Raw genomic sequence first — 17911 nt, forward strand, 5'->3', positions numbered from 1 at the left:
TGGTGTTTGTGATCTTTAATTTCACCGGAGGAATCTGAAGTGGTTTAAGTAATTTCTGGATAGGGCAGATGTTAGGAGAAGTAAATATTATCATCAAACTAGAGCTTATTTATTATCAGTTCTAGGCTAAAGCATAACTCAAATTTTAGTCACAATTACCTAACCAGCATGCACTGATTCAACCTTAAAATGTTCTAAGCGGGCGCCTGGGTGGCTCAGTCGGTTAAGCGACTGCCTTCGGCTCAGGTCATGATCCTGGAGTCCCGGGATCGAGTCCCGCATCGGGCTCCCTGCTCGGCGGGGAGCCTGCTTCTCCCTCTGACCCTCCCCCCTCTCATGTGCTCTCGCTCTCTCATTCTCTCTGTCTCAAATAAATAAAATCTTAAAAAAAAAAAAATGTTCTAAGCACTGTGCTAGTTTCAGTGAGAGCCAAAAGAAATATGTAACACTGTTCTTGCCCACAAGTTGATTCTAGTCTAGTTTAGGACACAGGTAGAAAAGAGACAACATGTAATTTATACCAACTTTTTTTTTTTAAGATTTTATTTATTTATTTGACAGAGGAGAGACACAGCGAGAAAGGGAACACAAGCAAGGGGAGTGGGAGAGGGAGAAGCAGCCTCCCCGCTGAGCAGGGAGCCCGATGTGGGGCTCAATCCCAGGGCCCTGGGACCATAACCTGAGCCCAAGGTAGACACTTAACGACTGAGCCACCCAGGTGCCCCTTTATACCAACTTTTAAAAAAGCTGTTTCTAAAAGATCCCTTAAACTCAGATATAAGACATCTGACCACATAATGAGAAGTAACCTTTAATATAAAGTGATTGTTTCCAGTATTTCAGATAGAGTAGTTCATTTCATAACGCACCTTAAATTCTATGGAAATAGAACCTTAGTTGAGTAACCCTCTCAGAATGTTATGTTGGGCAGGAGTTTACAACTTTATGTTGTGGACAGCTCTGGCTGGGGTGGTCACTGACAGGAAGGGATGCTGGTTCAGAACAGGACTATTACTATTTTCACTTTACAAATGAGCAAACTGAGGCATGGAGAGAGCTTAAGTAACTTGCCCAGGTTACACACACAGTACATTGATGAAGCTGGGATTTGAACCTTTACATATATGTGTGTGTGTACTTACAAATAGAAGAAAAACTTAACAGTGATTCCATCTTTTATAACAATAACACTTGAGTATAACTGTGTGTGTTCCAGGTACTATTTTAAGTTCTTTACCTTCCATTTTACTTATTGGTACAGTAGCTCTGAGATTGACACTAGTATTAAATATCCTTATTTTACAGAAGGGTAATAAACGAGGCCCCAAATAACTTGCTCTGGGTCATGCAGTTTCCAGTGGTGGGACCCAGGTTCCATCCTAAGCATGCTGATTGGAGGAGTCTCTGTGCCATGAGGTGAGAGACAATCATAATGCATTTCCCTCTTGTCTTTCCCCTTTCTTTCCCATAGTTAGAGTCCTAACAGGTATCATTTAGCACCTTAGTTTTTTTTTTGTTTTGTTTTGCTTAACAAATGATAAATATTTCACTGTTGCCGACAGGTTTCCTAACCATGACTACATAATAGGTCTTTGAGTAGGTTCAGCATTACTTACTTTTTTTTTTTTTTTAATTTATTGTTGTATATAGTCTCATTTCCTGGGGGGCACACTCCCAGATGAGAAGTTATCTTATCAAAGATGCAGGCATATTCATGCCTTTGATATGTCATGGGTCCCTACTCTAGTGTGGAGGGTGAGGAAAGGCTCCTGGGACGGCCAACAGATCCGTGGCTTTGCTTCTTTTTTTTTTTTTTTAAAGATTTTATTTATTTATTTGAGAGAGAATGAGAGAGAGCATGAGAGGGAAGAGGGTCAGAGGGAGAAGCAGACTCCCCGCCGAGCAGGGAGCCCGATGCAGGACTCGATCCTGGGACTCCAGGATCATGACCTGAGCCGAAGGCAGTCGCTTAACCAACTGAGCCACCCAGGCGCCCCATGGCTTTGCTTCTAATACTCAGCTGAGACAAGCTACCTGGGGTTCCCTTGGAGGGAAAGTGGAGCAGGGCAGTTCCCTAGGGGGAGCTTCAAGTGTAGAGAGGATAAGTTGGAAAGCACTGGGGCTGAGGGAACGGCAAGTAGGAGGCAGGAAGAAGGTCCAAGAGCAGCTAAACCGCCCCAAGCCAAGCATGGTACCTGGCACTGGTACCAGTGCCAGGGATGGGGAGGGCGGGGATTCAGCTCAACGGAAGACAGCAAAGATCATCAGAGTGCCAGTCGTCAGGGACAGAAGTCCAAACACTTCTGCCCACTCCTGCTTAGTATCAGTTGCCACGGAAAACAAAAGTCATGCACTGAATGGAACAGCATTTGTACTCACAGAAGAGACAGCAAGATCAGCTCCAGGAGCGTGCATTGGTCCCCCATGGCTAGTGGATCCTCCCCAGCAGCCAATGGCCAGAGTGCCCCTCTAGTGTCTTAGCACAAGTCCCGTCCCCTCCCCGTGGAGTCTGTAATACTGAAGGTGGGGGGGGGGTATGCCCCAGGGCTATTTGACTTACGTACTTAAGCAGAATACAGGAGTACATATTGAGTCTGGATCAGGGAAGGATATTCCCACACAAGGTGGTAAGACTGGAACAGGCTGTATGGGCTCTTTATAAGGACCGTAAGAGGTGTTCTAGGCCTAAGTCCCATTCTTACATGAGCGAGCAGGGCTTAAAAGACTGAGCAGGAGCCTGCCTTTCCCAAGAGTGTCCACCGTAGACGACTTGCTCAATAAATCTTTGCTAAGGAACTTAAATCTACTAACTGGAGACCTACACGTGAAGGCAAAGTATCCACAGCCCCTACTGGTGAACATCGCTTCCCCTGGGCCCTACTAGCATGCTACTGCTTCTGCTTTTCCTAACTACAGCTGGGATGCCGGTTTCCTGCAGTGAATTTCGGGAAGGAAGACGAGGAGTCTCGTTACCTCACACCGACCGTTTTGCAGTTCTCGCTTTAATAAGCAAGTTTGCAGAGTATTCTTCATGATTGTATACACCTGATTAAGTACTGGAAATGAAACTTTTTTTTATTATAATTTAATTATTTGACATAGACACAGCGAGAGAGGCAACACAAGCAGGGGGAGTGGGAGAGGGAGCCCGATGTGGGGCTCGATCCCAGGACCCTGGCATCATGGCCTGAGCCGAGGCAGACACTTAACGACTGAGCCACCCAGGCGCCCCTGGAAATTCCATCTCCAGTCTCTGCCCACTTGAGGCATCAGGCAAAGGAAATAAGAATGTCTTAGATGGATGCCTTGAGATCAGTGACATTTGATCAGGGTCTGCTGCGAGAGTCCTCCTTTGAGTTTTTGTCAAGTGGGCAAACGCTGAGAACGTATATTGAGCCACGTCTGAATTTTAGCATATATTAAGGCAAAAAAAGTTTTTTTCCCCCAACTCCATATGGGAAATGAAGTTAACTGCTAGCAACTGCTAATTTGAACTTAAATGGACTCTCATATTAAAAAAAAAATTCTCGGGTATGTGGATAAACCCTATGAAAAATTGGTTATACTAATTTGTTTAAACTAGTAAAAAGGTACAAGTGAATATACTAAAAACCAGTAAACTGTACACTTTAAAGGGTGAATTTTTCGGCATGTGACATTACATCTCAAAAAAAAAGGCAAGAAAAAAGAGGAAGAATAAAATATTAGTAAATACGTCCATAAAAGACTACCCCTCTTCTCCAGAAAAAAAAAATTCCTGTGTATCAGGAATTCCTGGGTACATCCATGTCCGGAGCGCGCATCGTGCGCTACTCTTTATAAAAGAGAGCATGAAGAGCCAGGTTTCCAGACTGTCCTATCTGGGCCAGCACAGATGAACCAGCGTGCCCAAGGCCTCAGCAGCTAGACGGGCCCAGCAGAGCTTCCATCAGCACCCACGGCTCCCTGCCTTACAAGCCCCGATCCGAACCCCTATGGTTCTCTGCCCTCCGCGAGCAGGGACGGGAGTGGTCCCACAAGCACCCACCCGGAGCCCATCTCCTCCCGTCCCCGCCCGCGAAGTCCTCCCGCCGGCTCGGGCTCTTGGCCCCATCGCCCAGGAGGGAGCCCGGCACCGACTGTCCGCGAGTGTGCGGCGAGCCAGGGCCCGGACACCGAAAAGCCGAGCCGGGGGTCACGCCTGAGCGCGCTCGCCGGCCGGCCCATCTCCCGGCACTGCCGGGAAAGCGGCCCCGGGGCCGACACGACGCAGCGATCGCGGAGCCGGAGCTGGGAGCGCGGGGTCCTGCGGGGGCGCGCGGGGTCCTGCGGGGTCCTGCGGCAGTCGCCCGCCTGCTGCCAGCGCGGTCGGCGGCCCTGAAACTCCCGGGACCTTCCGGGGCGGGCTGCGCGGGCGCCTGCAGGACCGCTTGGGCCGCGACTGGGGGCCGCCTGCACCACTCCCGGCTCCCGACCGGCCCGGTAGACGCCTGCGGGCGGCGGGCAGGCAGCGCGCCGGGCAGCCCTCGGTCGGCGGCCATGGCGGCGGCGCTAGGGACGCGGGGGGCGCCGCGGCTCCTGTTGGCGACGCTGCGGGGCCGGGGCCCGAGCTTCTCGGCCACGGTGAGTGCCGGGGCTCGCGGTGCAAGAGGAGGGTTGAGGTGGGGGGCTGGGGGGAAGGACCCGGGACGGCCCCGAAGCGGGCCCAGACTCCGGCCTCGGACCTTGGGGAGCCGCGTTCGGGCGCCGGGCACCTGCCCGACGCCTGGCCGGAGACAAGGGGCCCGCAGCACCATCGTTTTTTCCTGGCTTACACATCCCGTCGTGTCTACGAGACTGCCCGCCGGAAAAAAAACCGAGGACGAGTTTTGTTTAAAGAAAGCACGAAAAGTAGCTGTAAAACTCTCTGATGCTAAGGGTCACTTGAAGTGACTAAAGGCGCTGTGCCGCTAGACTGCGCTCGCCGAGGGCAGGGACCGGCTCCCGCACGGCGCACTCACCGGAAACCCGCTGGCTCAGCGCTGAGTTAACTCACTTGTTTTGCTGTGATGCTTTTGGAGGAATTATTAATAAATTATCTTTTTTGGGAGTGACAAATCTATACTTCTTCCCTCTTCCGCGGGGCGTTCCGTCAGTTTTCTGGCATTAGAAATTAATATAGTGGGATAAATTAACTTGAGGGAAAGTTTTAACACGCAGCACCACCTAGTGGGGAAATGTTGCATTAAACTTCCCATTTCATCTTAAGTTGCTTGTTTTGAAAGTTTGAAAGTCTTTAATAGACTACATTTAAAATAGGTCGGTGATGGAGGAAGGTGAGCACGTGGCCATTAAGGTGAGAACACGAGTTGAGTGCTGTCACCTAAGCGTGTCCCTAGGTGTACCTGTGCCCAAGGTGCTGATGTTTAAGTAATATTACGGGGTTCAGAGGAATGAATAAACAGACATGATTTGAGTGGCTGCCACGTGCCAGGCTCTATGCCGGTGCCTTCACATTCAAGATCTCTTTAACTTAACTCTTTCAAAAAAATCTCAGGGCGCCTGAGTGGCTCAGTCAGGTAAGTGTCTGCCTTCCGCTCAGGTGATGATCCCAGGGTCCTTGGGCTCCCTGCTCAGCAGGGAGTCTGCTTCTCCCTCTCCGAGCTCTCCCACTCCCCCTGCTTCTGCTCTCTTTCTCTCTCTCAAATAAAATCTTTAAAAAAAAAGAAGTCTCGGGGCACCTGGGTGGCTTAGTCATTAAGCATCTGCCTTTGGCTCAGGTCGTGATCCCAGGGTCCTGGGATCGAGCCCCGCATCGGGCTCCCTGCTCAGCGGGAAGCCTGCTTCTCCCTCTCCCACTCCCCCTGCTTGTGTTCCCTCTCTCGCTGTGTCTCTCTCTGTCAAATAAATAAATAAAATCTTTAAAAAAAAAAAAGTCTCCACAGGTAGATGTGGTGATACCCCCACCATAGACATGAGGATACTGGTATTGAGAGAAGCTAAGTGATCTGTTCAGCATCTCCACAGCTGAAAGTAACCAAGTGAGGCCTTGGATCAAGTTCGGTCTTTCCAGATCCTATGCTTTCACCTGTCCCTGTCCCCATCTCCTGCAGAAAAAAAATTAAGCGCATTATAAAGGGTTCTGCAGGTGTGTCTCCAAGGGGACCATTTGTGTTAGGTAAGTGAAGTGGTTCCATTTCACAGTCCTGGACACGGTCCCTGTTCTTGGGCAGACATCTGTGGTGAGCACACCATTGCCCTCACTGGGGATGTGCATGGCGGAGAATATGGAGGAGAACAGCTCAGCGGGCGTGTTCCACTCACTCCAGGTGACTGCTGCATTGCCCACAGCGTGGCTAAGAGTTTTCTTGGCAGCTACTCAGAGTGGACACAGATAATTTAATTTCTTTTCCATGCTTTTCTGAGTTGACTTAGCATATTTAAGTGGCTAATAAGAATTTTAGGGGGCACCCGGGTGGCTCAGTCGTTAAGCGTCTGCCTTCAGCTCGGGCCATGATCCTGGGATCGAGCCCTGCATCGGGCTCCCTGCTCAGCGGGAAGCCTGCTTCTCCCACTCCCACTCCCCCTGCTTGTGTTCTCTCTCTCGCTGTGTCTCTCTGTCAAATAAAGTCTTTAAAAAAAACCAAAAATTAGATTATTTCTTATAGTGGGTCACTGTAAAAGTAATGAATAGATGTTTTGAGTCTTAATAGTTTAAGCGGTTTTGATAATAGGTCTTCAAATGTTTTTATTTAATTAAGAGGTGGTTTTTTTTTTTTTTCATTTTTTTCTTGTGTTAGTTGTGGGGAAGGGTGGCTGACCTAGCAAGGAAGAGAAACAAGAAAACTGGTTCATAAGCAACCTTTTTTCCTCTTAGAATAAGTTGTTTTTTTGTTGCTTTTTTTTTTTTTTAGGATTTTATTTATTTAGAGACACCTGGGTGGCTCAGTTGGTTAAGCAGCCGCCCTCAGCTCAGGTCATGATCCCAGGACCCTGAGATCAAGACCTGAGCCGAAGGCAGATGCTTAACCCGCTGAGCCAGCCAGGCGCCCCAGAATAAATTGTCTTAAAATAATTTTACTTACTCTGTCCTCTTACTTACATCAATGTCAGTGATAAAGGGTTTCAGGATTTCTGAAGTGGGAATGAGTTGTGGTTTCATGGTGGAAGATCCAGCTCAGCTCCCAGTTGCCGTTTGATGAGGAGCCCTTATAATATGTTTTGCCTTTCTGGGTGACAGTCCCTCTCTCACCTGAGCCTTCAGTAGCCCTGCAAGTAGGTAAGGTCGGAGGTATTGGTTGGCAATACGGTCATTGGTAAGATGACCAGCGGTAATGGCTGATGGCTGTGTCTGTGATCAACCAGAGACAGAGCTGTGAAGTGTGAGGCAGCAGTAAGGCGTGTGAGACGCCGTGGCATGGAAGCAGCTGCTTTTGTATGGAGCTAGCCTTATTTTTGTCTCTTTTTTGAGAACAGAGGAACCCAAAATGGTCACAGATTGTTGCCCTTAAGGTATTTTTCTGCATCTGTCCATAAGGTAAAGGGCTATGCGTTTGAGTTTAACAGAACGTTTACCTTTCAGATATTACATGTGTTCTTTCCGCAGGCAGCAGATGCTCGCCATTTGACAGCAGAGGAGAGGAACCAAGTTATCCTTGACCTGAAAGCAGCAGGATGGTCGGAATTACATGAGAGAGACGCCCTCTACAAAGAGTTTTCCTTCAAAAATTTTAATCAGGTAATTATGACATATTTTTGCTAGTGCCATGGTCTGTCTATGTCACCTTACGCTGCAGCTCTTTAATCCTGCTGGTTGTCTGGTCCCATGTGGACCCTTAAGAAGTCAGTGACCGCTGCTCTGTCCTTGTTGACAGATGCTCCCATCCAGCCGGGTGAGTCTCAGCTGTAGGGGAGGAGAGTGGGTTTTGTCATTTGGAAAATCAGATTCTGAACCCCCTGGTTTGGTGTGGGTTAGGATATTTAGTTTCCTTTCAAATTTTAAATAACATTAAAAGGGCGTATGAGTTTTTTATGTGTATCAGAAGAGGGCCTGAGTAAAAGCAGTTGAGAAACATACACCTGCTCAACTGATTTCCCCTACTTTTTTTGGACGCTTGTCAAGTTTTCTTTCTTCCCGTACATGTATTTCAGTCTTTAAATCAAGCCCCAAGCTTCAGCCTCTTCTCTGATTAGCTCGTTTTCCCCCAGCCCAAGAGCCTGCCCTTGTAGCTTTTCTTAAAAGCTCCCCTCCCTCCACCCCCGCCAAGACTCAGCCTTAACAAGGTAACTGGTCCATTAGGGCCCCGCCCTGTTTAGAGAGTCATCTCCCATGACTTACCCTTCAGCTCTTACCCCACTGCATTTATATAAGGTCGGTGCTTTTGACTATTTCATGTTTGTTCAGTGAGTTTGGTAATCCTCTGGACAGATTTATTGTTTTTATTTATATTAGGTGTCAGCATCTAGAAGGCAGAGACCATGTTTGCTTAAATAACTCTCTATTGTACCTAACACAGTTCTGGGTACAAACAGGCATTTGATAAAGGCAGACATTGATTACGGTGTTTGCTAGTTTCTGGAAGGGTGTGTGAGGACCAGATTTCCACCAAACAAACCTTCGACATGTTTTCCTAGTAAATGCCGTTGGCTCCACTGAGCTGCATGCCCTATTCTGTTCTCCATCCGTCTGGCTGCCAGCCTTCTGCTTTGAGTCTCCAGCTTCTGAGGAGACCTAGACGAAGCCGACTCCCTGTCCCTGCTGCCCCATGTGCTTGACAGCTCTTGTCAGGGGCTTAGCACTCCGTGGCTGGTGGCCTGGAATCCCATTGGTACAGTAAGCTCGTGCATAAGCTCTAGGTAGCATTTTCCAGGCTTATTAAAATTCTTACATGTGTACAGCCTGACTTCTTTAAGCCTGGGCTAATTTATTGGGCTTGAACATGTGGCTTAAAGTACTTGAGTAGTGTTGCCTCAGGCCCTGCCCAAGAGTCAGTCATCCAGCCCACGCTAACCCTGTGCTTGGGGTGACTTTCAGAAGTGGGAGGGAAGGGAAGCTGTGCAGGGCATCCGTGATTAAGTGTAATATTATGCATTGGGACATTTTATTAATTTGGCTTTTTTTTTTATTTCCTTCACTCAGCTTTTAGGAGAAAGAGGCAGATGACAAGAAAATCAGCCAATGTCAGGGAATGTATTCAGAGAAGCAGCCCTGAGATTATATCCTGGGGTCAGTTTTCCAGCTGGGTCTCTTAGGACTTCTGCATGTACAGTGGCCTGTAATTGCATCTGATGTTGTAACACCTGTCAGTGCCCACCCACCCAGCATCACCAGGAACACACCTGGATTTAGTGGAGCAGGTTGGGGCTGAATTGCTTGTTGCAGCGAGGGAGGCTGCACATCCCAGGGAACTGTGGGGCGTCTCAGGGAGGTGTTGGAAAGATGGTTTGGTCTGGATTGGATGCTGTCAGAAAATGGGCAGGTCTGTGATTCAGTATTTTAATCAATCTTACCAGTAGGGAGGGTAGACTAAAGTGGGGCCAAAGCTGAAATTGGCAAAGAAGCAACACTCGCTCATTAGCTGGGAGAGGGGGATGTTCGGTACTTTGTGGTGTGGACAGTGTTCATGTTTTGTCTGTGTTCACATAACCTTGCAGCTTGGTCTTGTTTTTGTTTGAATCCATCCTGCTCACGGAGTGGACTTGTCTGCTGTTGATGTTCGTGTGTAACCCCAGGGCCTTGGTGTGCGTGCTCCCAGTTGTCAGAGTTACCTTTCTCTTTTGCACAACCGGTGTTTAGAGTTGTGACCCTCTCGCACTGATAGATCCTCGCTAACCTTTTATTTAGGACAGAAAAGATCCTGGTTTTTATTATAAAACAATAACAGGAAATGCTAGAATAGGATGTTGTAAATTAAGAAAAATTCTCATTGCAACTTCTTTCATCTGGCGTTTATTCTTTTCTAGTCTTTCTCCACAGATAAGAGTTTATTCACAATGTAGCAATTGTTCATGCAGTTACACTTTTAAAAATCAGCTTGACTTTTATTGTAAAAGTAGTATTTGTTAACTCAACAAATATTTATTAAGCATCTTCACTGTGCTCGGCACAATTCTAAGCTCAGGTAGCTCCGTTCTAGTGGAGAAGACAGACAAGAAGCAAATGAGTAAATAGTGTAACTTCAGGTAGAGATAAGTGTGACCCAGAAAAGTAGGATATTGGAATGGAGGCTGTTTAAGATGGGGTGGTCTCGCAGGCCCTCTTTAGGGACGGGACATCCGAGGCCTGAATCATGCAAAGGAGCTCAGCATGTGAAGACCCAAAGGAAGAGCATTCCCGAAGGAGAGAAAAGCAGGTACAGAATTCCTGAAGCAGGAATGATCTTGGTGTGACTGAGGAAGAGCCAGGAGGCCAGTGTTCTGGAGTGAGCAGGAAGGAGAGACTGATAGGAGATGGGGCTGAGGAGAGGGAGAGCCCAGAGCCCTGGAGCCTTGTCCATCTGGTGAGGAGTTTAGATTTTATTCGGGGTACAAAGCTGCGGGGCTTTCAAGAACAGACGTGCCATGATTTGGTTATGTTCTAGAAAGACTGTCCTGGCTGATGTGCTGTGACTAGACAGTAGGAGGGCCAGAGCAGAACCAGGCCCACTAGCTAGGATGCCGTTGTGGCAGGCTAGGTAAAAGATGATGGGGGATTATGGAGCTAGCAGCGGAGTGGAGAGAAATGTAGGATTCCTTGTATATTTCGAAGAGAGAGCAAACAAGGCTTTCTGTTAGATTGGATATGGGGGAAACGGAGAGACAAGGATGATCCCAAGGTTTTGGTTTGAGCTAGAGGGTCAAGGGTGGTACTGTTGGTGTCATTTCCTGAGTTAAGGAAGATGGGGCAGGGTAGGGAGTTGAGAATCCTGTTTCGGACGTGGCAGGTATGAGACACTTGTTAGTCACCCAGGTGGTGTTATCAGGTCAGCACTTGGGTATGTGAGGTCGGAGCTCAGGCTGGAGGTACTGGGTTGAGGATTGTCAGGGGGATAATTGTGAGAGTACAGGCCTGGTTGGCAAGAGGGCACAAGATGGAATGGGCAGGTCGGGGCGCAGGGCACCTGGTGTGTCCACTGTCTGAGGAAAGAAGGCAGAATGTATAAATGCAGATGAATGTTGGTTGCTACCCTGCTCTTGGGAAGTACAGGTAATTCTCTTTGATGATTTCTATTTTTTTAGTGAGGTTATCAATTGAGAATGAGCAGGAGTGGCAGGGAGGAATGTTGGAGATCTGGGAAGATTGGAAAAAGAGTGGAATAGTCTCTTGGAGGCCAAGACAATCCACTAATTAGGGGATTGTGGTCAGTTTCTGGGCAGTCTTCAGTGTCACTGGGGATTTTTTTTCTTTTTTTTAAGATTTTATTTTTTATTTATTTGACAGAGACACAGCGAGAGAGGGAACACAAGCAGGGGGAGTGGGAGAGGGAGAAGCAGGTTCCCAGCTAAGCACAGAGCCCGATGCAGGGCTCGATCCCAGGATCCTGGGATTGACCACTGAGGCGGGCTCCCTGCTCAGTGGGGAGCCTGCTTATCCCTCTCCCACTACCCCTCCTCCTTCTCTCTCTCTCTCTTTTTTTTCCAAAGTCTTTCTCAAATAAAATCTTAAAAAGGAAAAAAAAAACCATTTTTATGATCTTGGGTGAAAAACCTATTTCTCAAAGCTTTGGGTTATTCTAGGTTTTACTATAATAATAAGTAGCCAGCAGAATACATTGCAACTTCTTTTTTTTCTCAGTGGTTTTATTCCAGGATATGGTTAGTTCCAAATAGTCCACATTCATTTGATAGCTCAGATGGGTGCAAATATTTAGAGATTATAAGAGCAGAATTCCCAGGGAGTTCTAACGGTGTTGGTGGCTGCCAGGGCCAGAGGTTTCTGTGGCCGGGAGCCACTGAATCTCCCTGGGGGAGGATTGCGCTGAGCCACAGCGTGTTGAGGGTTGCAGGGCAGTGTGTCGGGCATGGCAAGCCTCCTTGAGCCGTCAGAGCATCGTGCTGCCAGGACTTGAAGTTGCAAGTATCTATGTTTAGAGCGCTTGGACTCACACAGGGTGGGCTTGGCGTTTGTAAGGAGTTTTTGCTTTTCTTCTTTTCATGTAGACTTAGGGAGGGAGAGGTCTTTCAGTGACAAACTGATGCTTAAGTGTTTGGCAACTGCAGGGCGCCTGCGTCGAAAGAACAAGACGTCGGGTGGGGATGTCCCATAAAGGTAAATTTTGTTAGGTATTGTCATTTGTGGAATCAGGTGGGAAGCTTGCAAAATCTGATGCGGTTTGATGGTTTGGAAGGAGGTGCAGAAGGTGAAGCTTTGGAACCCAGGAAACAGCTATTCCAGATGCCAGCAGGTGGAGCCCTCCAGGGCAGGAGCCACAGCCCCCGGGGAGGGCTCCCCCATCCTCTCCCTTGGGGATGCTGGAGTCTCCCTTGTTCAGCGTGGAGAGAAGTGAGCCATCAGGAATAGGTTGGCAGCCGCGCTGGGACACCACACCTGGTTTGGTATCTTTTGGGTGAATGAAGAATTCCAGGAGGAGGATACAAGGAGTTTCCAGTTGGTAATGGAGAACACTTCTGACTCAGGAGAAAGGGACGCAGCTTTGTGAGAAAGACGTGGGATTCCCTGCTTTCCCAGAGGAGCTCCTCTACCGTGTCTGGGCCGTCTCCGGCGGACCGGCCCTCAAGGCATTTGATTTTCTAACGGTGAATCATACGAACTGGCCCACAGCCCGTTTTGACCTGCAAGAATGGCCCTTTGCAGCTGCATAGCGGATCACAGGTAGAGCTTGCAGGCCAGGCCCGAGGTTCGTTTGTCTGGCCTCTTGCTCATCACGTCGGGGCTGCTGTAACTGCTGCCCTCTGAGCAGCCGGGGCCGTGAGGCTGCTGGTGCCGAGGAGCCCGGTCTCGTGCGTCCAGCCTCGGTAGCACCGTATGTGACTTCGGGGTTTGTGAAGTATTTCCCTGCCTGTGTCCCGGAGCTCCTGCTGTAGAGCTGTTGAAAGTTACTGTTGCTGACTTGCTTTATAAAAATGTTTTATTGAGGACTTTGATAATAGGCTTATGGTTAACATTTTGAAACACTTAGTGAAGTCAAAAGCTTGATGATACCAGAAGAAAGACAACTGTTAATGAAAATCTTAACAGTCCTCAGTGGGACACGGCTCTCAACAGTTCTCGTTGTGAAAGAATTAATTCGGGTTTCGTTGTTCCTTGTTGTAAGCCAAAAGTCGGTGCACGTCAGAGTTATGAGTCAGTAATGCAATAATAGAAATGTCACATCTGAGCGCTCTTGAAAGTGGAAACGTACTCTGTTGAAGGTAGGGGAACACTCCCAGGAGGATGTTCCCAAGGCTGATTCATCATGTAGCTTAGAAAGTGTCCTTTGCTGTTACCGTATGGGCTCCTGTCAGGTCAAGTGAAAACCTGTATGCTTATCACACACGGTGGCTTCAGCCTCGCTTGTGCCCGCTGATGGGCTCTGTAGCCGCTGCTGACTCGAAACCTCAGAAGCGTCCTTTGTTGTCACTGGAATGGAGAGCAACACACCGGAGCAAACATTTGAGGGGCTGACTAAAATATCTGTGTGGTGGGGAGCCTGGGAGGCTCAGTCGGTTAAGCGTCTGCCTTCAGCTCGGGTCATGATCCCAGGGTCCTGGGATCGAGCCCCGCATCGGGCTCCCTGCTCGGCGGGAAGCCTGCTTCTCCCTCTCCCACTCCCCCTGCTTGTGTTCCTGCTCTCACTCTCTCTCTGTCAAATAAATAATAAAATCTTTTTAAAAAAGTATTTGTGTGGTGTATTCATGCTGGTGTTCGCTTTGCAGTTTCTCCTGGGGCTCCAGGGAGCCGTGGGCAGATGATGCTCGTGCTCTCAGGCGGTGGCTGGGACAGCGGTGTTGGTGTCCTTCAGGGTAGGGAAACTAGAGACTAAAATGGTATCATTTGGCCTCTTGCTTCTGCTGTTTATCTCATGAAATGGGTTTAGACCTGATGTGTATTTGTGAAAATACATGGAATGGACAGACAAGAGGAAATGTAAAACAGGTGTCAAAAATGCAAATACGACGCCATGGTGCAGTGTGAAAACGCTGTGGCCGTTACCCCGGCCTTTCATAAAAATGGACTTTTAACTGCATCGCTTTTTCTTAGTCGTATAGTAAATCTTCTGTTTACAGAACGTAGCCTGAGTATTTTGTGAAAGTCAAACAGCCAAGAAATATAATTTCCTCAGCAGTCTTTGTCTTGCCCTTTTACAGATGGCGTAAAATCAGGTGTGTAAAAAATAAAAAGCAGTTTGAGCTGACGTGAAAGGTATTTCAGATTTATGCATTGCAGATGATATTGGTATGATTAATGCATTCATTGCTTTTTTTATTGCTTTTCACAGATAATGTACATGATGCATGGAAAATGTTGTGGGTTTAAATCTTTGCCAGCTTTAGACTGTGAATATCAACAGATGTTATCATATAAGTACTATAGTTATTATAAAATAAAAAATTTTTCATGAAATGCATTGACATAAATTTCATTTATGTAAATTGCTTTCATTAGTACAAAACCTTAGCGTAGCCGTTAGGGTTTGTGAAGCACTTTAGATGAGATTAACTTGGTATAATGTGGTCAGAAATGGATTGCTTTAAATTTAACTGACAAGAAAATAACACTCAAAAGTTAGGAAATTACCGAGGCATTTGTTTTCCGCCTGCATCGCTGGGACCGCTTAAATAGGCTGAATATGAATTAATAACAATGGACTGCCGGCTCAGTAATTACAGAAAATAATTTAAAGGAGACCTCAGATAATAACTTCAGTGTATTTTGGGCTTGCTCTTTTCTGTTCTGTTTTTCTTGAGCGTCCCAGCCCTTTGCTTCAATACAGCCATTGAAAACAGTGTGCAGGTTTGCAAAGCAAGAGTTTTGTCAGAGTTTTGGAGCATTAGGGCTGTGACATAGAAACTTATATTCAGCTCTTTCTAAATACGGATCTTGGGTACGTGAAGGAGCGGCCTCAGCAGCTGGTCTTCTCTCCCTAGCAGCAAATAGAGTGGTGCAGTACTGTTTCTGTGGTGGGGGTGGGGGGTGGGGGGGTGACCACGTGCCCTCTGCCCCCAGGAGGGATTCAGCCCCCCAGTGTGGACGGGTAGGGAAGGGGCTTCTTCCATGGCTTGGAGCTCTTTGTGTTCTGCTCTTTGCCCTATATCCTTGCAAACAAAACAGAATGGTACATCGTCTCCCCCATTTTGCAGATAATTTACCATCATATTGCCCTTCTGATCCAGGCTGGAATGGGCCATTTTAACTAATTCACTGCATTTCACAGAAGGACCCTGAACCAGACCGAGACCGTGGGATTGCTTGTGGTCACACTGGGTCATGTCACAGTGGGTGTCACACTCACATCTCCGATTCCTACAGCAACATGTTTAGATCCTACTGTGACACAGAAAGTTGTTTTTGTTTTTACGTTTATTTTTTTCTAGGAGATATCTTTTTTCCAAGGACTACCTGTTGGATTACTTTCCACCTTAAATGGGTTTGACAACACTTCCCTGAGAAAGGCACTATTCACGAGCTAAAACAAACAAAGCTGTACTTGTTCAAGAATAACCCGGGTATCACTGTTGAGCAATCAGAGTTCATTTAATTGTATCGTTAAAATCAGTCCTATCAAAACAGCCAACGCCACTAATGAATCTGTTTGCTTCTGTGCTCTCAACCAGCAAGGCAGGATTGTGGCCTTCTACCATATCATTCATCAAACTGATTTCAAATGCCCTGTCCTCATCATTGCAGCCCTGGCTGTGGACACGTACCAGGCACCTGGAACAGATCCAGTCAGGGCTGGGCTCACACTGAGAGCCACAGAGCCTACCTCTGGTGGGATCAGTGAACGTAGCGAGGTCTTTGAGCTGGCCACCACTGAGGGACTAGCTCCACTCTGAGCGTGGAAGGAGGACAATGTAAAAAAAGTACATGATTCCATTTCTGCCCAGAAGACCTTCCAGTTTTTTTTTTTTAAAGATTTTATTTTATTAATTTTTGAAAGATTTACTTATTTATTTTAGAGAGAGAGAACACAGAGGGGAGGGTCAGAGGGAAAGGGAGAGAGAGTCTTAAGTAGACTCTGCACTCAGCGCAGACCCTGATGCGGGGCTCAGTCTCATGACGCTGAGATCACAACCTGAGCTGAAACCAAGAGTCAGACATTCAACCGACTGTGCCACCCAGGTGCCCCAGATTTTATTTTTAAGTAATCTCTATACTCAACGTGGGGATCGAACTCACAACCCTGAGATCAAGAGTCACATGCTTTACTGACTTGAGCCAGCCAGTTTTGTTGGGGAGGTGGTACATCTCAATTGTACAAGATAGTTGATTTTTAAAATTTTCATGTTGATGAGGCACTAAAATGTGAAGTACTAATAAACTGAAGGTGTACTCTATCTAGCATGGCTGCCTGGAGAAGGGGGGTTTTGAGTTGGTTCTTAAATGTCTGACAGGTTGGTGTAGCTACCTTAGAAAACAGTATGGAGGATCCTCAAAAAATTAAAAATAAAACTACCATATGTTCCAATGACATATATATTGTGGGAATATATCCAAAGGAAATGAAAACAGTAATTCAAAAAGGTATCTGCACTCCTATATTCAAGCACCATTTTTTACAATAACTAAGACGTGGAAGCAACCTAAGTGTCGACTGATGAGTGAATAGGTATAGAAATTGTGGCCTATATTATATATAGGAAACCCTGAAGATTCTACCAAAAAACTACTAGAACTGATAAATGAACTTAGTAAGGTCATAGGATATAAAATCAGTGTACATACAGAAATCTGTTGCATTTCTGTACACTATAATGAAGCAACAGAAAGATTAAGAAAACAGTCCCATGTGCATTTACACCCAAAATAATAAAATATCTAGGAATAAACTTAGTCAAGGAGGTAAAAGACCTATATTCTATAAACTATAAAACACTGATGAAAGAAATTGAAGATGACACCAACAAATGGAAAGATATTCCATGCCCATGGGTCAGGAGAACAAGTATTGTTAAAATGTCCATACTACACAAAGCAATCTATAGATTTAATGCAATTCCTATCAAAAGACCAACAACATTAGGGGCACCTGGCTGGCTCAGTTGGTAGAGCATGTGACTCTTGATCTCAGGGTTGTGAGTTGAAGCCCTACATTGGGTGTAGAGCTTACTTAGAAAACAACAACAGGGCTCCTGGGTGGCTCAGTTGTTAAGCATCTGCCTTCAGCTCAGGACATGATCCCAGGGTCCTGGGATCGAGTCCCACGTTGGGCTCCTTGCTTGGTGGGAAGCCTGCTTCTCCCTCTCCCATTCCCCTTGCTTGTATTCCCTCTCTCACTGTCTCTCTCCCTCTGTCAAATAAATAAAATCTTAAAAAAAAAAAAAAGGATATCTGCACCCTTATGTTTATTGCAGTATTATTTAAAATAGCCACGTTATGGAAGCACCCTGAGTTCCACTGATAGATGAACGGATAAAGAAGATGTAGTACAAATACATATTTAAAAAATATTGTTTTATTGAGGAAGGCACATACTGCATGGGGCACTGGGTGTTGACTACATCAAAAACTAATGATGTATGGTGACTAACATAACATAAAATAAAATTAAAAAAAAATATATATATACACACACACAATGGGATCTTATTCAGCCATAATCTTGCCATTTGCAACAACATGGATGGCGCTAGGGAGTATAACACTAAGCGAAATAAGTCAGTCGGAGAAAGACAAATATCATGATTTCACTCATATGTGGAATTTAAGAAACAAAACAAATGAACAAAGGAAAAAAAGAGAAAGACAAACTGAAAAACAGACTCTTAACTCTAGAGAACAAACAGATGGTTACCAGAGGGGTGGGGGATGGGT

General features: G+C 46.6%; 1 protein-coding gene across 1 annotated transcript in view; it reads left to right on the forward strand.

The window, feature by feature from the left end:
* Nucleotides 1-4510: 4510 nt before the first annotated feature.
* Nucleotides 4511-17911, forward strand: part of PCBD2 (pterin-4 alpha-carbinolamine dehydratase 2) — a 47971-nt gene continuing 34570 nt past the window's right edge. The window contains exons 1-2 of the mRNA XM_021701885.1: nt 4511-4602; nt 7565-7696. Coding sequence (XP_021557560.1) covers nt 4519-4602; nt 7565-7696 — 216 coding nt within the window. The 5' untranslated portion in view covers nt 4511-4518. The remainder of the gene's footprint in view (nt 4603-7564; nt 7697-17911) is intronic.

Source organism: Neomonachus schauinslandi, chromosome 7, assembly GCF_002201575.2.
Source record: "Neomonachus schauinslandi chromosome 7, ASM220157v2, whole genome shotgun sequence".
Classification (NCBI taxonomy): domain Eukaryota; kingdom Metazoa; phylum Chordata; class Mammalia; order Carnivora; family Phocidae; genus Neomonachus; species Neomonachus schauinslandi.